Source organism: Nothobranchius furzeri, chromosome 13, assembly GCF_043380555.1.
Source record: "Nothobranchius furzeri strain GRZ-AD chromosome 13, NfurGRZ-RIMD1, whole genome shotgun sequence".
Classification (NCBI taxonomy): Eukaryota; Metazoa; Chordata; class Actinopteri; order Cyprinodontiformes; family Nothobranchiidae; genus Nothobranchius; species Nothobranchius furzeri.
Window position 1 is genome coordinate 41,814,653 of NC_091753.1, and position 16,295 is coordinate 41,830,947.

The 16,295-nt window shown below is 41.8% G+C and overlaps 1 protein-coding gene across 1 annotated transcript in view; it reads right to left on the reverse strand.

Moving 5' to 3' along the window:
* The window catches only part of sipa1l3 (signal-induced proliferation-associated 1 like 3), a 74,901-nt gene that overhangs the window by 10,463 nt on the left and 48,143 nt on the right, over nucleotides 1-16,295 (reverse strand). Inside the window, exons 3-8 of the mRNA XM_015951439.3 lie at nucleotides 8,776-9,463; nucleotides 7,509-8,406; nucleotides 4,992-5,122; nucleotides 2,449-2,637; nucleotides 1,794-1,968; nucleotides 1,245-1,348 (exon numbers count right to left, since the gene is read on the reverse strand). Of these exons, the coding sequence (XP_015806925.1) occupies nucleotides 1,245-1,348; nucleotides 1,794-1,968; nucleotides 2,449-2,637; nucleotides 4,992-5,122; nucleotides 7,509-8,406; nucleotides 8,776-9,249 (1,971 nt within the window). The 5' untranslated portion in view covers nucleotides 9,250-9,463. The remainder of the gene's footprint in view (nucleotides 1-1,244; nucleotides 1,349-1,793; nucleotides 1,969-2,448; nucleotides 2,638-4,991; nucleotides 5,123-7,508; nucleotides 8,407-8,775; nucleotides 9,464-16,295) is intronic.

The window sequence follows — 16,295 nt, forward strand, 5'->3', positions numbered from 1 at the left end:
TAAAACAACAATTTAAAAATAATCAGTTCAATAACTTATAGAATATATGATGTTCACTAACAGAGTCGAAACAACAGCTCTTTATGTAATTTGTTGTTGTTTTTGTGTGGACAAGTAGTCTCTCTGTGTAAACATGGCTGTGCTTGTGCTGCGATGCATGCCAGTCCTCTTCATCTGCACTCACAAGTGTGAAAGAACCAATTATGTAACACAACCCACTGTTTTCACTGCAAGAGCATCATTCACTCGTACTCGTAGGCTGTAGTTTGGAAATTTGCATTGAGCTTTATTTAATAAACAGCAACACAGAACAAGTTTAATATGTGCTTTTATCAGCCTCTGGACCCTTTTTAGCTTAAACTTCATTCTAAATCTATAGATGTATTTAATAATTGTTTACTGTAAGGTTCTTGTGCAGCACTAGACTGTTTTGTTTTTCCTCTCTTCTGAATGCAAAAGCCTCCAGCAGCTTTTAGCTTGTTGGGTTATATTCTCTCATGTTGGTTATTTTTCATGTCAAATTCTGCCATCTAGAGGTTTAACTGAGAAAATTAATATTTCTGTTATGGCGTCTCAAACCTCTGGATGGAGTCATTGTGCCATTTATGAAACTGATCAAACAACAATTTTAACTGTTAAAATATATTTACAGTTTATTACCTCATTAATTGATCTTTAACAAGCCTGCAAAATTATCTAAAAATGAATGTTCTGAAGTAATGGTGTTACAAAACTACAGAACTACCCAAACTGTTTTACTTACAGTTCTTCTACACGTGGCTCATGCTGTCAACACGAGAGGTATGGCAGCTATGCTTGAATTAAAAAGGCTACAATAAAGGGAGAAAATATTCTAATAACTACTTACTGCTGAACCCCACCCAACTCAGATCCTGTTAAAGATGGAAAAGAAAACGAGAAAAGCTGCAGCAGACAGGAAAGCCACTAAACACAAAGAACAGGGACTATAAAAGCACAAGAGGCTAAATGAAAGAAACTAAAGGAAGACGGCAACACGAGAAGTTTTCACGTCTTGGATTACTCACATTTGTAACTCAGAGGAAAAGGCCAAAGCTGCAGCTTAAAAACCACCAACATGCCTCAAAAAGCTTTGGTGACTACAAAGCGACGTGGTGTTTTTTATTTTTTACCTCCTGACACACTCAGCAGTGTTTGCCTAGCTAAAAAACACACAGCCTCAGGTAGCAGAGCTCTTTTTAACAGGGTTTTTTAAAAGCTTTTACCTGCTGTAAATTGTTGGGCATGTATGGCAACATGGTGGACACGTGGAACATGATCTCGTAGCCCTGGAACTTAGTGTGGAGCGAGTGTGTGCCTGTTGAATCCGCTGCAGGAAAAACCAAAAACGGAAGTTTCTATTTAATGTCAAAAGCTAATTACAGATGACTGTTGTTGAACTGGTGTTTCTGGTTCAAACTGATGCGTTTCCAGGGCTGAACAGCAGGCTCAGAACGGAGCGGGGTTGATGCTTTTCAGAATCAGAAGGGTTTTACCGCTATACGTGAGAGGCATCACAATATTAGGATAATGCGGTACTTGGTGCCAAAAAAGAAAGATAAAAATAAGAGATAAGCAACCAGAACCAGAGCTTAAAGTTTGAAGTCATTCAGAAATGCAGCAGGTATCTTTAAGGTCATTTCTAGCATCATCTTTAATAAGGTGTGAAAAGAAGACTTAAATCTTACTGCGGTAAAGAGTATGTTTTGTGTTTTATCCCTGTGTGTTGTCTTTTCTTACAGAACATTTGTCACGGTACGCTGAACGAGACTCACTTTTTGTGTCGAGCTGTGCAGCATATCCACCAAATCCTTTGAGAAGCACCTGATCCCCCAGCAGCTTCAGGAAGGCAGAGAAGGCAGGTGTTGCCTCCTTGTTGTTGTACATACTCTCCTCTGAGCTCTGACCCTCACGGCACAGAAGAACACCCACTTTGTGCTTCTTACTCAACTGCATACAGAGCACACAGATGAGGCCCTACAGGCTGCTTCTACACAAAGTTAATGTCAGCAGATGAGCATTAAACTTGCTTACTCATCGACTCAGAGCACAGGTTCACTGTTGTATAAGCCGCCTACACAAACAGGCCCACTGCTGGATAAATACCTTCATCCTGCACTTCCCTCACCACCAACAAATGGTGAGATAAAGTAGATAAACAGTAAAGCCTTAATGCTGACACACCCTGCTTCATATTATTGCACTTTGAACCAACACTAGATTAGCTACGCAGGTTTCAGACACTTTTACACACGCTGATTTTATGAGCCAGTCTTTCACCTGATCAGCTACTGTTTTTGGATCTGATTCCAGCTAACTGACAGCTAGAGGCACACTGGATTGTGCGTTTGGAGTGAATCAGCGATCCTATATTCAGTTTAATTGGGTGAACCCCAAATTTTATAGCAAATACAGCCGAGTTAAACTCACCGTTTGTTCATCCAGTTTAAGGAGCTGCTCGGGGACTTTGGGAGTGTTGAGCGCTTGTCTCAAACAGGAGACATTCAGCTCGGGGACGACCTGCTCCAGGACCTCCTTGAGAGGCAGACCTCGAACTGTGCCATGTTTCCCAGTGGATGCCACTGCATCTTCTAAAATGGAGCCTCGAAGCGTCACAAGCTAAGTGTTGGGAAAGAGCACAAAGGAAATTCTCAGGCCATCACATAATCTGATATTGTTTTGTTTATGTTGTTTTTGGGCAACTAAAAATAGACTATTTAACAGCAACTTCACTTGAACAAAAATCCTATTGAAACAGTAAAAAGTTAGTGGTCAGAGTTCCCTCAGATAGAGACACACCTGTGGAAATAATTATGGGGATGATTATTAGAATAAAAGTCTAAACTGGGACCATCAAAACAAGGATCGTGTCATTACTCAGAACAGAGCCCTGCTGCTCTGATGAGTTTACTTTCAAACAATGACACAGTCAAAGTGCTCCGGGTGAATTCAATAGTATTGTGAATTAATATTCCACTCAGTGTTGTGCAGCCACAGTGCACCGACTCCTGTTGAGAGCAAATTGACCCACTTGAAGACAGTGAGGCTATAATAACATTGGGTAGGTAGAGTTGGGAGGAGCAGGCTGCTCTCGTCTCACCATGCTCACTCATTAAAAATGCAAGAAAGGCTCCAGAGCTGGTGGGGGCCGGATAGACAGCTGAACCTCAGAGAAATGAAAACCTGATTGACAAGCAGCTGAAGTTATGAAGCTTTTGTTTCAACTCGTCAGCTGCTGTGCGACAGTGGAGAGTGATGTGCTCAGCTGGAAGATCAGAGGGGGAGTGTGAGCGTTGAAAAGTGTGATGGAGAGAGGAGGAGGAGGGGGAGAGAAAGGGGAAGTCTCTCTACCTTGCTGTGTCAGCACTGCTGCAGAGTTAAATGACAGACTTACAGGGGAGGGATATTTGAGAGGCGCTGTGGCTTGAGTGGGAGAGAATAAATTCTGCAATCAATCTTTTTTCTCACTCTGTATGGGAACAGCAGGCCCGAGTGTGCTGGCTGTGTCTATTAGCTTAGCTCTGTGCACTTGAACAGACAGCCTCTATTGTTGTATCAGAGTTAAAGTGATGAGGCCAGGCAGCCATGTAATCCAGCTAAAAACAACACTACACCAAACACACACACAGGCTACGCTTAGGCCAAGACTGCATGAATGAATGCACAGGGGCATGCTTTGTTCCTGATCTGAGAGCTCTAGCTGTTTATAAAAAAGTTGGTGAGATTAGAGCAAATATTCCTACAATCTTCTGACCGCTCTGAATAACACAACCTTGTTAGGAAAAGCATAACACTAATATATAATTACTAATACTAATACATAATACTAATCACAGTGTATAAATATATTAATTAAACAATGAACCGATAACCATTTAACCCCCAACTTAAGGAAACTGATCGTAATTAAGCAGAACTAAATTGTAAGTAAGTGCATGAAAAATATAAGAATTAAAGCCGTTACAGCAAATAAGCTAGGTCTTGAATGCAAAAACGGTCACGGAACGCTCATCCCTCCTCTTGGGTATCTTCCCTGGATCTGCATCCACAGGATCCGGAAACCCACATTACCAGAGTAAACGAGACAGCACTAAACACCAGTGGCCGTTTTCTAGGTCCAAATGTCTTTTGTTGTCCGTGACTTCAACTGGTGTTGTATCTTTTTAAGACTGAGGTAGTTTAAATTTGAAGTGGTAGCAGCCGGCTCTTTCTCCTTCTCTGATATTACGGAGCGACAAACCTCTCACACCAGTGGTGTTCTGTTGCTAAATGCACAAACGCTTAATAAATGGAGGACGCAGGGACGTGTGGTGGTTCGGCAAGACCAAGAGCCGGATGGTAAAAACGTTACTTTTAGTCCGAAATGTGTTATTGGCGGAGGTTTTTAGACAGATGTGAGAGAACCACTTTATTCATTTCATTTTGTTAATCTCCACAATTTATTTATAGCTACACTACGTTAGAGTGTTGATAAGCATAAAAATATGCTTTAAGTTAATTTGTTTTCCAAATTTGCGCTAACAGCTTTAAGAAATGCTCTTGGGCGTTTGCTCTTAACGGTTTTTTAAATTATTTACAAAACATGTTTAAGAAAAATAACTGAATAATTTTCAATATGTACCGAATCATACAATCGTTACACTTGAGACACACATTTGATGTTTTACAATATTTCTGTGTGTAAATGTAAATTTCTAGGTGATTACTAGCAAGTATTTGATCTATAAAAGCAGAAAAGTGGCTGAACCCTTCAACCAGAAGTTTGTTTGGTTTGGCTTTAATGTGCCGAGACTGGCCATCTGGAATTTTCCCACCGGCAGGACAGAGAGGGATGGGATGAGGATGAGGAGGGGGAGACAAAGCTAATAACCACACACACACTGCCAAATTAACCCAAGTGTGCATCCAGTGGCTGACTCATCAGCACCTTGTTACTCAGAAAACACCAAACACACACAGAAGAAAGTTCATACCTCGCCAGTTCTGACTATGATGCGATACTGATACTGGTCTTTCAGGTCTTTGGTATCTTCCAGTCTCTCCCTGCGGATGCTCACAGCAACAGGGCCCAGCTTATCGTCAGTCCCAAAGTAGTTTAAGTGCTCTGGTGAAGGACAGAGTTAACCAAGGTTACAGTTTGTGCTGTGGATAAAAATTCATCCATTTATGTCTGAACATGAGCTCATGTTTTGTCTATAGCAAAGAACACCAACAAAGAAGAGACCAGTTAACATTGTTCTCACTAAAAAACAAGTTCGGACACCATTCCTTATCAGACAAAAAGACAAAACTTCTCACATCTTGAATTCTTTGTTTAATATTAAATCAAGAGAATCTAACACTACCAACTTCCTTTTAATTTTGTTTAAAACACTCAAACGAAAGTAATGATTGTTTTAATTATCATTTAATAAAAGTAAACAGACTTTTTTTAAGTTTTAGGGTGATACTCAACAACCTTGAGCTCTGGGAAAGTTTTTTTTTAAAGTTTGTTATAACTTTCTAACTCTGCCACCTTATTTGTTATTGGTTGTGTTGTAGGAGGACCTGCTCGAAAACGAGATGTTACATCTCAAGCAGTTTATCCTCCTGAAAAACATAAGTTAAATAAATACATAAAACAAGTTTTAAAAAACTACAGAATAAAAATAAGAAAAGTCAAACGTTGGTCATTTTGTAGAAAAAACTGAGAACATAGAAATAAGTCTATAGAGTTGCACCAAATGAGTCTGAGTGGTCCTTTAAAATGGGCAAGTAAAAAAGAGGAGTGTTAAGTCAAGGACAGGGCTAAGACAATGGCTAATTACCATGTAATCCATATATTCAGGTAATGAGAAAATGCAGAGGGAGAAGGGAGGACCAAAGGACAGAGTTGACAGATGACTAACTTTTTCTAATTTTGAATTTTAGGAACTTCACTGCAAAGAGGAATTTAATAATAAAAAAGATGACAAAATGTATGCTCACACACATCTTCAACTTCCACAACAGCTATGCTAGTACCTTGAGCAGAGTGGGAGTCAAACATAAATTATCCAGGCTCTTCTGGAGGAATCTCACTTCCTAAAATGTTTCTTTTTGTTTTCCTTTTTAACTGGAGTGAACTGGGAATTCGTACACACCGAGGAAGTCATATCTCATTACCATCTGTGTCATGTCCTGTGGCAGAAGTGTCTGCTTTTTGAGATTTCAGACATGAACACAGACAAACACACACAAGCAGCATAGCGTCCAGGAGGACAACTGAGCTGGAATGGAGTCAACAGATGTGCATGTTCTTGGAATGATAACCTTTATTTATGTAGCTGTAGGCCAGTGTTGCGCTCGCTGACACACACACACACACACACACACACACACACACACACACACACACACGCACACACACGCACGCACACGCACACGCGCGCGCGCGCGCGCGCTTGCCTGCACACATGCTCCTAATAACATCTGTCGCTAATTAATCTGAAGCCAGATGATGCTTGCCAAGGGGAAGTGCCATCAAAAGTGTCTGAAGAGGTGATTCAGACAAAAAATGCCCACATGTAAGCACACACGCACACGCACGCACAAACACGCACACGCACGCACGCACGCACGCACGCGCGCGCACACACACACACACACACACTCCTGCTCTTTGAAGCTACGTGTTACTTCTGACACCAAAAGCAGATGTAATACAAAGAGGCACCGGCTGATGTCTCAGGTACTGTTTGTGAACCTGCAGGAAGACAGGTGGTGTATCATCAGCTCAGAGTTTGCCAACTTGAACACGGCATGTACACGAGTAATCAATACATCTGGAGGGTTGCCAGTTTGTCTCACTCTGCTCAGCTTAGGACCAGCTGGATGTTAAAAGTCAAAGGATGATGCTGGATCTGCCTGCACAAACAACATCCACAGAATCCTTTTATATGGCATTATAGCTACCTTCATTTGAGACTAAAATCAGATTTCATAAAAGAAAATGAAGCCAAATGGTTCTAAATAGTAGATAAATAAAGAATACAGCTTTATCTGGAAGTTAAAAACAAAGATTTGTATTACTTATTTAGTTACTTCCGACTGAATAATCCCTCAGAAAACTATCGCTTATGGAAGTGGTTGCAGCAGAGAATTGCTTTTGTTGTTCCCAGGCGTCCTGTTGACTTTACTGCTTAATCGTTTTAGCAACAATAAATGACAAGTAGGTTAAATTAGCCAAGTTATGTTGAGTATTTTTTTCCAACTCATACTTTAATTGTTACATTTTGTTTAAAATTATTTTTATTGTCTCAGATATAAAAGGTGTTTTGCAAAATAACCTAAAAAAGAGACCGTTTTTTTTTTCTAAATTCTTCCTGAATCCAGTTTGTGAGTTTACATCAAAACTGTGCATCAGTGGTGACAGTAAAATTTAAACTTTGACAAAAATTTATATTAAAATTACACTGCAGCTGGTGTCTATCTCTCTGCAGGAAGTGCAATGTTGTGTAGCTTGGTGTTACCTTTCCCACTGAAGTATTCGCTGTAGTACTTGGCCCCCTCGTCAACATGCTCTATGCTGTATGGTTTCAGGTTTTCCAGTCGTGTTACTTGCTTTTCGACTGGTATCTCAAGTACCGACACGCTGGCGTTACTCTTCCTCAGCCACCCCCTTCCTCCCTCTCCGTGTCCTCCTCGTTCTGCTGATGAGCTGAGGAAGCTGATGTTTCGCTCCCCGTGCCCCCCTACCTCATTGACAAAGTGAGGACAGGAGAGGAGGAGTGGGCTTGAGCTGTTGGTCCCAGGCCCATCCACAGGGTCCATGGTTAGAGAGGCTGTTGTGGAGCTGTGATCCATGTTCAGCGTCAGATTCTCAATACTGGAGTAAATATGGTCGTTTAGGCTCAAAGCTGAAGATTTGGAGGCCGAGAGAGAAACTGAGGCAGCTGATGCCCCCGTGGCAGTGTTCCTCCTATGGGTTGCAAAGCTGCGCTGAGCCGCTGCCTCATGGAGGTCGAACAGGATGCTCTGAGCATCATAGTGGATAAAGCTCTTGGGACAAACCCATGGTTTATAGGAGGCATCTGTGAGAACTCTTCCTACCCTATCCTCATTAGTCTCTCCTTTTCCTCCATCCAGTTCTCCTCTACTAGAACTCCGAAATTTCCGAAACAAAGAGGAGGTACCCAACGATGACTCCGTCCCTCCACTTTTCTTTCTGACTCTCTCAGCGCCATCCTTCCTTCCCGTTTCTCTGTCTTCTCCAGCCGGTGCGGAGCTGCGCTGATCAGATCTCTCCTGGTCGAACTGGCGGAACATGTCAAAAAAACTCTGCTCATGAATACCCTTGACGTCAATCGAAGAGGTGCTGCCATACTCTCTGAACCGGTTCCCCATCCCACCACCTCCACGAGTCTCCACCTTGGAGCAGAGAGAAGAGATCATTTCAGTCATTCAGTCAAACACACACACAAAACACTTTTACTATGCAAGATTATAAAGATCTGTGCTTTCACAAAACCTTCTAGAAGTTTATGCTTCCACTAATAATAACGTTGTTTTACTTTTAAGCTTAATAGCACATGGTCTATTAGATATGGAAAAAAATGTCTAGTACATATAGTAACATCAACTTAATGCAACCCAAAAATCCAACTAAGTTTATAAATGCTTAATATTATTACTAAACAAACTACTGTTTAAAATCACCTACTTATTATTAAAGCACATTTATAATCCCATTGGTTAAAAAATGGAAGCAAAGATATATGAAGTAAATTTAGCACTCACTTCATTTTCATCTTGTTCACTTAGCGTCACTTCACTGTTGGAGCGCTGTCTCAAAGGTGGGAACACTCTAAGGCTGAAAGGTGAGCCTCTTTCACCATCCAACCCTCCTCCTCTGAACTCCACATCCTTGGACCACCTTCGGGGCAACCTGGCGACCCCTCCCCGCACCAGTCTGGTGTCAAGTGACAAAATCGATGATGAAGTGGAGCAGTCATCATAATGATTGCCACCATTTTGCCCATTTTCCAGCAGAGACTCCCGAGACTGTGCGCGACGTGGAGGCCATTGTGCAATCTGTGCTCGAACACCCATTTTGGGCACAGAGACTCTAGGCTGGGCTGCTGGGTCTGCTGGGCTAGGAACTGGGTGGCCATTAGGGGTTTGACGAAATGGAGTGTAATGAGGTAACCCTCCGCCTCTGTCCAGAAGGTCTGAGGAGGTGCAAGTTACCCCTCGGTCTCTGTAGATGTTCATGACACCCCTGGAGAGCTCAGGACAGAGCGGAAGGCTGCAGACATCCCATCATAGCAAGCGGAGGGGCCCCACAGACACTCTGCTTTTGGTGTTGTGGCATCCAGCACCCCAAAACATTGCTTTTTACCGGAATGTAGGGAAGACTTTAGTAATGCATTGTGGGATTAATCTGAATCAGGGCTCTTCTTCCTCAGATTGGTTTATTTCCAGTAGTCTGAGAGAAAAAACAAACATAAAAATGGTATCAGAAAACAAACTTAAAAACAAATCAAAGACTAAAAGAAAACATTTAAAATACGGGATGATTTCGTTCTAGCCTAACAGCTTGCACAACCAAATTTTTTCCACAGAGCCAAAGAAAACTCTGGATTGAGGAAAATGAGTCACTCATCTGTAAAACACTGGAAGACTGATAAACCAGAGAGAGAAAATTAGGTGAAGGGATATGACAGAGAATTTCTCCCAGTGGGGCTAATCTTCAGGAGGCTGACAAGGGATATTATTATCACACACCACACACGTGTGTGTGTGTGTGTGTGTGTGTGTGTGTGTGTGTGTGTGTGTGTGTGTGTGTGTGTGTGTGTGTGTGTGTGTGTGTGTGTGTGCGTGCATGAACATACAAGAACTCATAACACCCACAGGACATGAAGGCTGTGGTCGCTCTGCTGCAGATTTAAACCTCTGAAACACTTCAGCTTATATCAAATCTGAAAGTAACTTAAACCTAAACAAAGAGTGTGCAGTCATTTTAGACATGACGACTCTGAAGCTTTAATGTCATGCATGTGATATAAAAGCAAGGGTTTGACTGATGCACGGATGTAGCTGAGAATGAGTCACAAAGAAGCTACTCTGTTTCTAAAAAGTGATACATGACATCGACCAATAACAACTTTGTGCGATTAAAAGTCGTACAAAAACAGGGAATGAATAATAACACAGGACAGAAAAGAACAAGAGCACTACGTAATCCAGCATCAGCCTGAGGGGTGACGTTGGGTGAAGCCAGAAATAGGAAACAGCCAAGAAGATTGCAGAAAAAGCTTTGCTCAGTGAACCACATCGATGTCACAGTCACACAGCATCAAATCTGAAGATCCAATAGCCTTGTGAGAACTTCAGATGATTCACAAGCCGTTTCTACCGATGCTTCATGTAATGAGTTTTATTATTAGTATAGTCTTAAATCAGATAGTCAGAACGTCTCATTATTTCAGATTTACTTAATTTAATGGTTCATTAGTAAGTAAGTAAGTAAGTAAAAGTTTATTTATATAGCGCCTTTCACAGATATAAATCACAAAGCGCTGTACAACATAATAAAGATCAGGGCAAATACCTCTAACCAATAAAAACATCAGAAAAACAATAGCAGTGTTAAACGTAGAAAATAAAATCATGAGTATAAACAAAGTGAAGGTGTGAACCTGAACAAAGCCATCTTTTTGAAACATTTAGGGAGGGAACGCCTGGATGAAAAGGTGAGTTTTTAGATGATTTTTAAAGACCTCTACAGTGTTAGAGAGACTGAGATTTTAAGGTAGACTGTTCCAAAGTCTGGGTGCAATAGTCTGAAAGGCCCTGTCCCCTTTGGTTTTCAGTCTGGTTCGAGGAACAGCCAGGAGGTTTTCAGATGTGGATCTAAGGTTCCGAGAGGTGATGTGTGGGGATAAAAGCTCAGATAGGTAGCTTGGAGCCTGGTTGTTAAGAGCTCTATAGGTCAGGACTAAAACTTTAAACTGAATTCTATATTCTACTGGAAGCCAGTGGAGGGACTGTAAAACTGGACTGATGTGAGCTCGTCTGAGGGATTTGGTTAGGAGTCTGGCTGCTGCATTTTGGATGGCTTGAAGGCGTGAGAGGGAGGTTTTGCTGAGACCAGTAAAAAGAGCATTACATTAATGGAGAAAATAAACGGATATTGTTTTAGGAAACTAGAAAAAAAGAGAAAAGATGCAAGCTACATCCTTTAGCTTTCAGTCCTGTGGCTGTTGACCAGTGAGGACATCTAGTAGTTCCGACTCTGCTGGATGACGCAGTGATGACATGAAGGCTCGTACACAAATATGAAGAACAACCTATGGTTAGGATCAAGTTCACCAAAAATATAAAATGCTTTTAATCTTTTCAGACGCTGTCCCTGTCTTACAGATAAAATATGAAAAATGTGGTTAAAACAGTCAAAGGAAGTCATCTATGTCTTAAGCCTTCCATTTTTGTATGAAACACTTACCTCTGGCACTTTTGCCAGCAGTAAGCTCATTTTCGGTGAGAGATGGACTCCGCCAAGGCCACCCTTTGTCACCGATTTTGTTCATAACTTTTATGGACAGGATTTCTAGGTGCATCAAATGTAATGAGGGGATCCATTTTGGTGGCCTAAGGATCAGGTCTCTGCTTTTTGCAGTTGATGTGGTCCTGTTGTCTAAACGTGTCAAAACGTGATCTTCGGCTCTCACTGGAGCGGTTCACAGCCAAGTGTGAAGCAGATGAGATGAGAATCAGCTCCTCTAAATCCAAGACCATGGTCTTGTGTTGGAAAAGGGTAGAACACCTTCTCCAGGTCAGGGACGAGGTTCTGTCTCAAGTGGAAGAGTTTAAGTACCTTGGGGTCTTGTTCATGAGTGAGGGAATGATGGAGCACGAGATCGACAGGTGGATTGGTACTGCGTCTGCAGTGATGCAGGTATTGTACCGATCTGTCGTGGTGAAGAAAGAGCTGAGCCAGAGGCAAAGCTCTCGATTTACTGGTCAATCTAAATTTCTACCCTGACCTATGGTCACGAGCTTTGGGTAGTGACTGAAAGAATGAGATCACGGATACAAGTGGCCAAAATGAGTTTTCTCCGTAGGGTGGCTGGGCTCTCCCTTAGAGATAGGGTGAGAAGCTCGGTCATCTGGGAGGGGCTCGGAGTAGACCTGCACATCGAGAGGAGCCAGCTGAGGTGGCTCTGGCATCTAGTTAGGATGCCTTCTGGACACCTCCATGGTGAGGTTTTCCGGGCACGTTCATCCAGGAGAAGAACTAAAGGAAAACCCAGGACACGCTGGAGGGATTATGTCTCTTGGCTGGCCAGGGAACGACTTAAGATTCCCCCAGAGGAGCTGGTCCAAGTGGCTGGGGAAAGGAAAGTCTGGGCCTCCCTACAAAGGGCACTGCCCCCAGCGACCGGACTCCGGATTAGCGGCTGAAAATTGATGGATGGCACTTATCTCCATAAGTCTCTCCTCAAACTGCTGAAGTCACCTAAAAATCTAGACTGAATAAGCACTGAGTGTGAACACTCATAACCCTCAAACATGTGCTCTGGTTAGCTTTCATGATGGTTTAGATCATTTATTCTCTCTTTAGTTTTACAAAATTCGTTTTGCAGTCTCTTAAGATTTGATTATTCACATAAAGTTTGAAAACTAACAGTTTTGTTCTGAGATTACCATTTTTATGTTGTACTAAACCGTTTTTTGTAAATTCTAAATATAAATTAAAATATGCACAACATCGAGTTTTCATTTTATTAAGGTCACTCAGAGTGGTTTGTGTGCACGTTTTATGATATACAATATTTTTATGAGTCCTTGCTGAATTTACTTTTGGCTTCTACACTGCATTCTTCATTCGCTCATGCACACACACGCACACGCACACGCACACGCACACGCACACACACACACACACACACACACCACTAACAAATCTCATTTAGGGCAAACAGAATCCCACTTTATCCAGTAAACCACACAAATGTGTCACGTCTTTGTTTTTGGAGGAGCACAAGCATTTCCGGGCCAAAGGCTCCTGCTCTGATCATGCTTTCTGACAGAGTCTGTCCTTATTCAAAAGGCTGTCCTGTGATCCCAAAGAGACCCAATCCCAGATTATCCGCCCCAGCTGCAGGAACTGGATAATGACTTCATTATGTTCCTGATGAGAGGCGATGGAGAGAGTGGCGTCTGTTTTATCAGTGAAAAACACACCTATGTTTAACAAACACTGAAATCGTGGGCTCATGGTGGTGATGATCAGTGAGATTTAAACAGGTTTCACTTTGAATTACTGTGATCAAATAGAATGAAATCCAGAGAATAGGGGGGAAGGGAGACTGTCCCTCCTTTACAGTAAGATTATAATTAATGTATCCAGGTCTGGCAGAGAGTTCACAAGATAAAGAGCAGATATATAATGTCTTAATTACTCACATATTAGTGATTATTTAGCACAAGGACGTACCTCCCCCGCTCTGGCTCTGCCCAACTTCCCTCCTCAGCACACTGGCTCTGACTTGCCCAGCATGATGCAGGCTTGGCTCATGCACCACAAACACACACCGAGGCTGGTAATTATTCTGGTTATATGGTAGTAATGACAGAGCGAGCGGAGAAAGGCAGCTTTCAAAGGAATGAGCATAATCACTGTGGAGGAGGTGCCACCGCCGCTGCTCACTGGTATGTCACAGCAATGCAGCAGACCTGAGGGTGACGGAGGCTTTAAATCAGAGATGAGAAAGGATCGACCTGCCATATGTTGCAACAGGGATATGTGTCAACAAGCAAATGTCTACCAATGTACCGAGAAGTGTGTGTGAAGACTTCTTATACTCTACAAAAAAGCATTTAAGTGATAAAAACAAACCCTTCAGATAAAATGAGTATTTCCAGAATGTGTTTAAGTAACTCTAAATGAAAACAGAGAGTGAAATGGATTAAAGAATGGTTCAAAGAGCAGCTGGCGGTACATATGACTGGCAGACGGTGGACAGGAACAGAGGAGAGTATGACACTGCATCACGGCACAATACCACATCGACAGGCTGTCTGAGGACAGCACAACCAGTGTTCCAGTCACCAGAACTCTTAGGGTAGAGAGAGTTGTTCAGGAGGGGGCTAGTAGCTCTTCTGGTACTCTGAGTTTGTCCTCTTCAACCTTATTTCAGTATTTAGAAACAGTTTTAAAAGGTGGAAACCCAGCAGCCTGTTTAATCAGATCACAAACAAGATGCAAGAGTGGGAATTAGACTGAAGGTTTAACTGAGGCCTTTAGATTAGAGCAGCTGAAAACCTACTGACCGCATTTAGTGTGTGACTGTTTACAGTTTCAGTATCTATACTGTAAAACCCTGGAGTGTAACAGCTGTGTTTTACACTAATTCACACGCGCACAATCTGAAAAACAGAGACATCTTTATCTCTGCTCAGTTTAGTTCAAGAACATCAGTCTGATGTTATTGGAACAAAAAAAAGTAAACTGATCCAAGATAAAAAACAATTCTTATATGTGAAAATATATACAACTTAAAATAAAAAGCAGTAAAAAGAAAATTGTAAGTTTTTTTTAGTAATCTGAACTAGAGGCCGACTGACATGGATGTTTTTAAGGCTAATGCCAATACCGATTTTTTAAGACTTTATTTTGCCGATGGCCGATATCAAAAGCAGATTATTAAGGCTGACATATAGACGTTTTAGCAGCACATTGTTTGAGAAAGATAACTGAACACTCGCTGTATGCAATTAAAATTAAATAAGCCAATAAATCTCTTGATATTTATTGAACTTTAAAAACAAACAAAGCATTAAAAAAACGGCTTGTTGGGGTCCTTCGGGTCCTTTCTTCAGTCTCGTAGTGGCGGCAGTTGGCCACACAGGTGCCTGATTTTTTTATTTTTTATAATGGCTTTTAAAAATTATTTCAGTCAATGGTCAATATAGACAAAAAATGAATATATCGGTTGACCTCTAATCTGAACACTTACATTTAGATGTAGAGTATCAGACTCATCACAAAACAAAAAGTTTGCTATTACTTATTAGTGTCCACACTGACAGGACTTTAATTATTCACATAAAGTGGACCTATTATATTTTTACTTATAGGCACAGTGTGTGATATTTTTACCTGTTTACTATCAAATCCTGTGTTTCCAGTTCACAAACTTGTCCTTTTCCACTAATATTTCTCACTAACATCAATTCTAAATATTCCTCTCAATTTCAAATTATACATTTTTTTATATAAACTGTGGTCAACCCTCCATGGTCATCCACCATCTTAAAATACGGTAGCTGTTTAGGGACATACGAGCTCCACGTTTGGACTATGACTGTAACCTGAAAGAACCAGCAGAGGGCAGCAGTGTGCCCTGGAAGCATGGAGTCTGCTAATTCAACTAAGAAATAGAAAAGAATAGCTACACCGCTGCTGTACTTGTTTGTTTGAATAAAAAAATTAAGACACATAAAATTTGTCAGTTCGTCATCATGTCCAACTCAAGGAAGCCGCATTTGTTCACATCCCCGCCCGCTATGCCAGCCTCTGGTTAGTGTGTCTCTGACTCCCAAACTCACCTCAAGTTGTTCATTCGTCTTTTCCTAGTACCAGAACTCCTGACCCAGTCCCAACATGTTCATTCCAAAGTACTTCCACTCAAGTCTCTTCTCTTCCTGCAGCCTGCTGTCTTGCCCAACACGCTCCAGCGCTAGCAAGTGGCTAAATCAGCGTTGTTTACTTTATCTCCACAACACTTTACTAGCGGCAATGTAGTTATCCACGCGTTACAGAGACGTTCCAACTCAGACGGCTTCTTCTCAAATGTTACCTTTAGACTTGGGTCTCCTTTTGCTGGTAATCAGTGGGAGTTTACAGCATACACAACGTCTCCCGGGTCTAGCCATGGCTAACTAGTAGCTCGGTTAGCGAATTCGGTACTTTTTAAGGTACCGACTGAATTCCAAAGTACCGACTGAGCACCGATTCAAGTCATTTGAAACGGTGCCTCGTTTCGGTACCCGTCCTTCATAACGAGAACTTGCCTAGACAGCTGCACACGCGCAAGAGCGTTACGTCGGTTGCTGAGAGCGAGTCGTAAACAGAGCAGCATGGTAGAAAGAACGCACGCTAAAGCTTGGGTCCACTTCACTAAATGTGATGGGTAACCGGGTGATGATGAAACCAGCAACAACGATCTAAGTGAGACATCCTCATCTTAATCTGCTCCGGTTGGTAAATAAAATGTTTAAGTTAACGTTAGCATTATATGTTACCTTCCGTT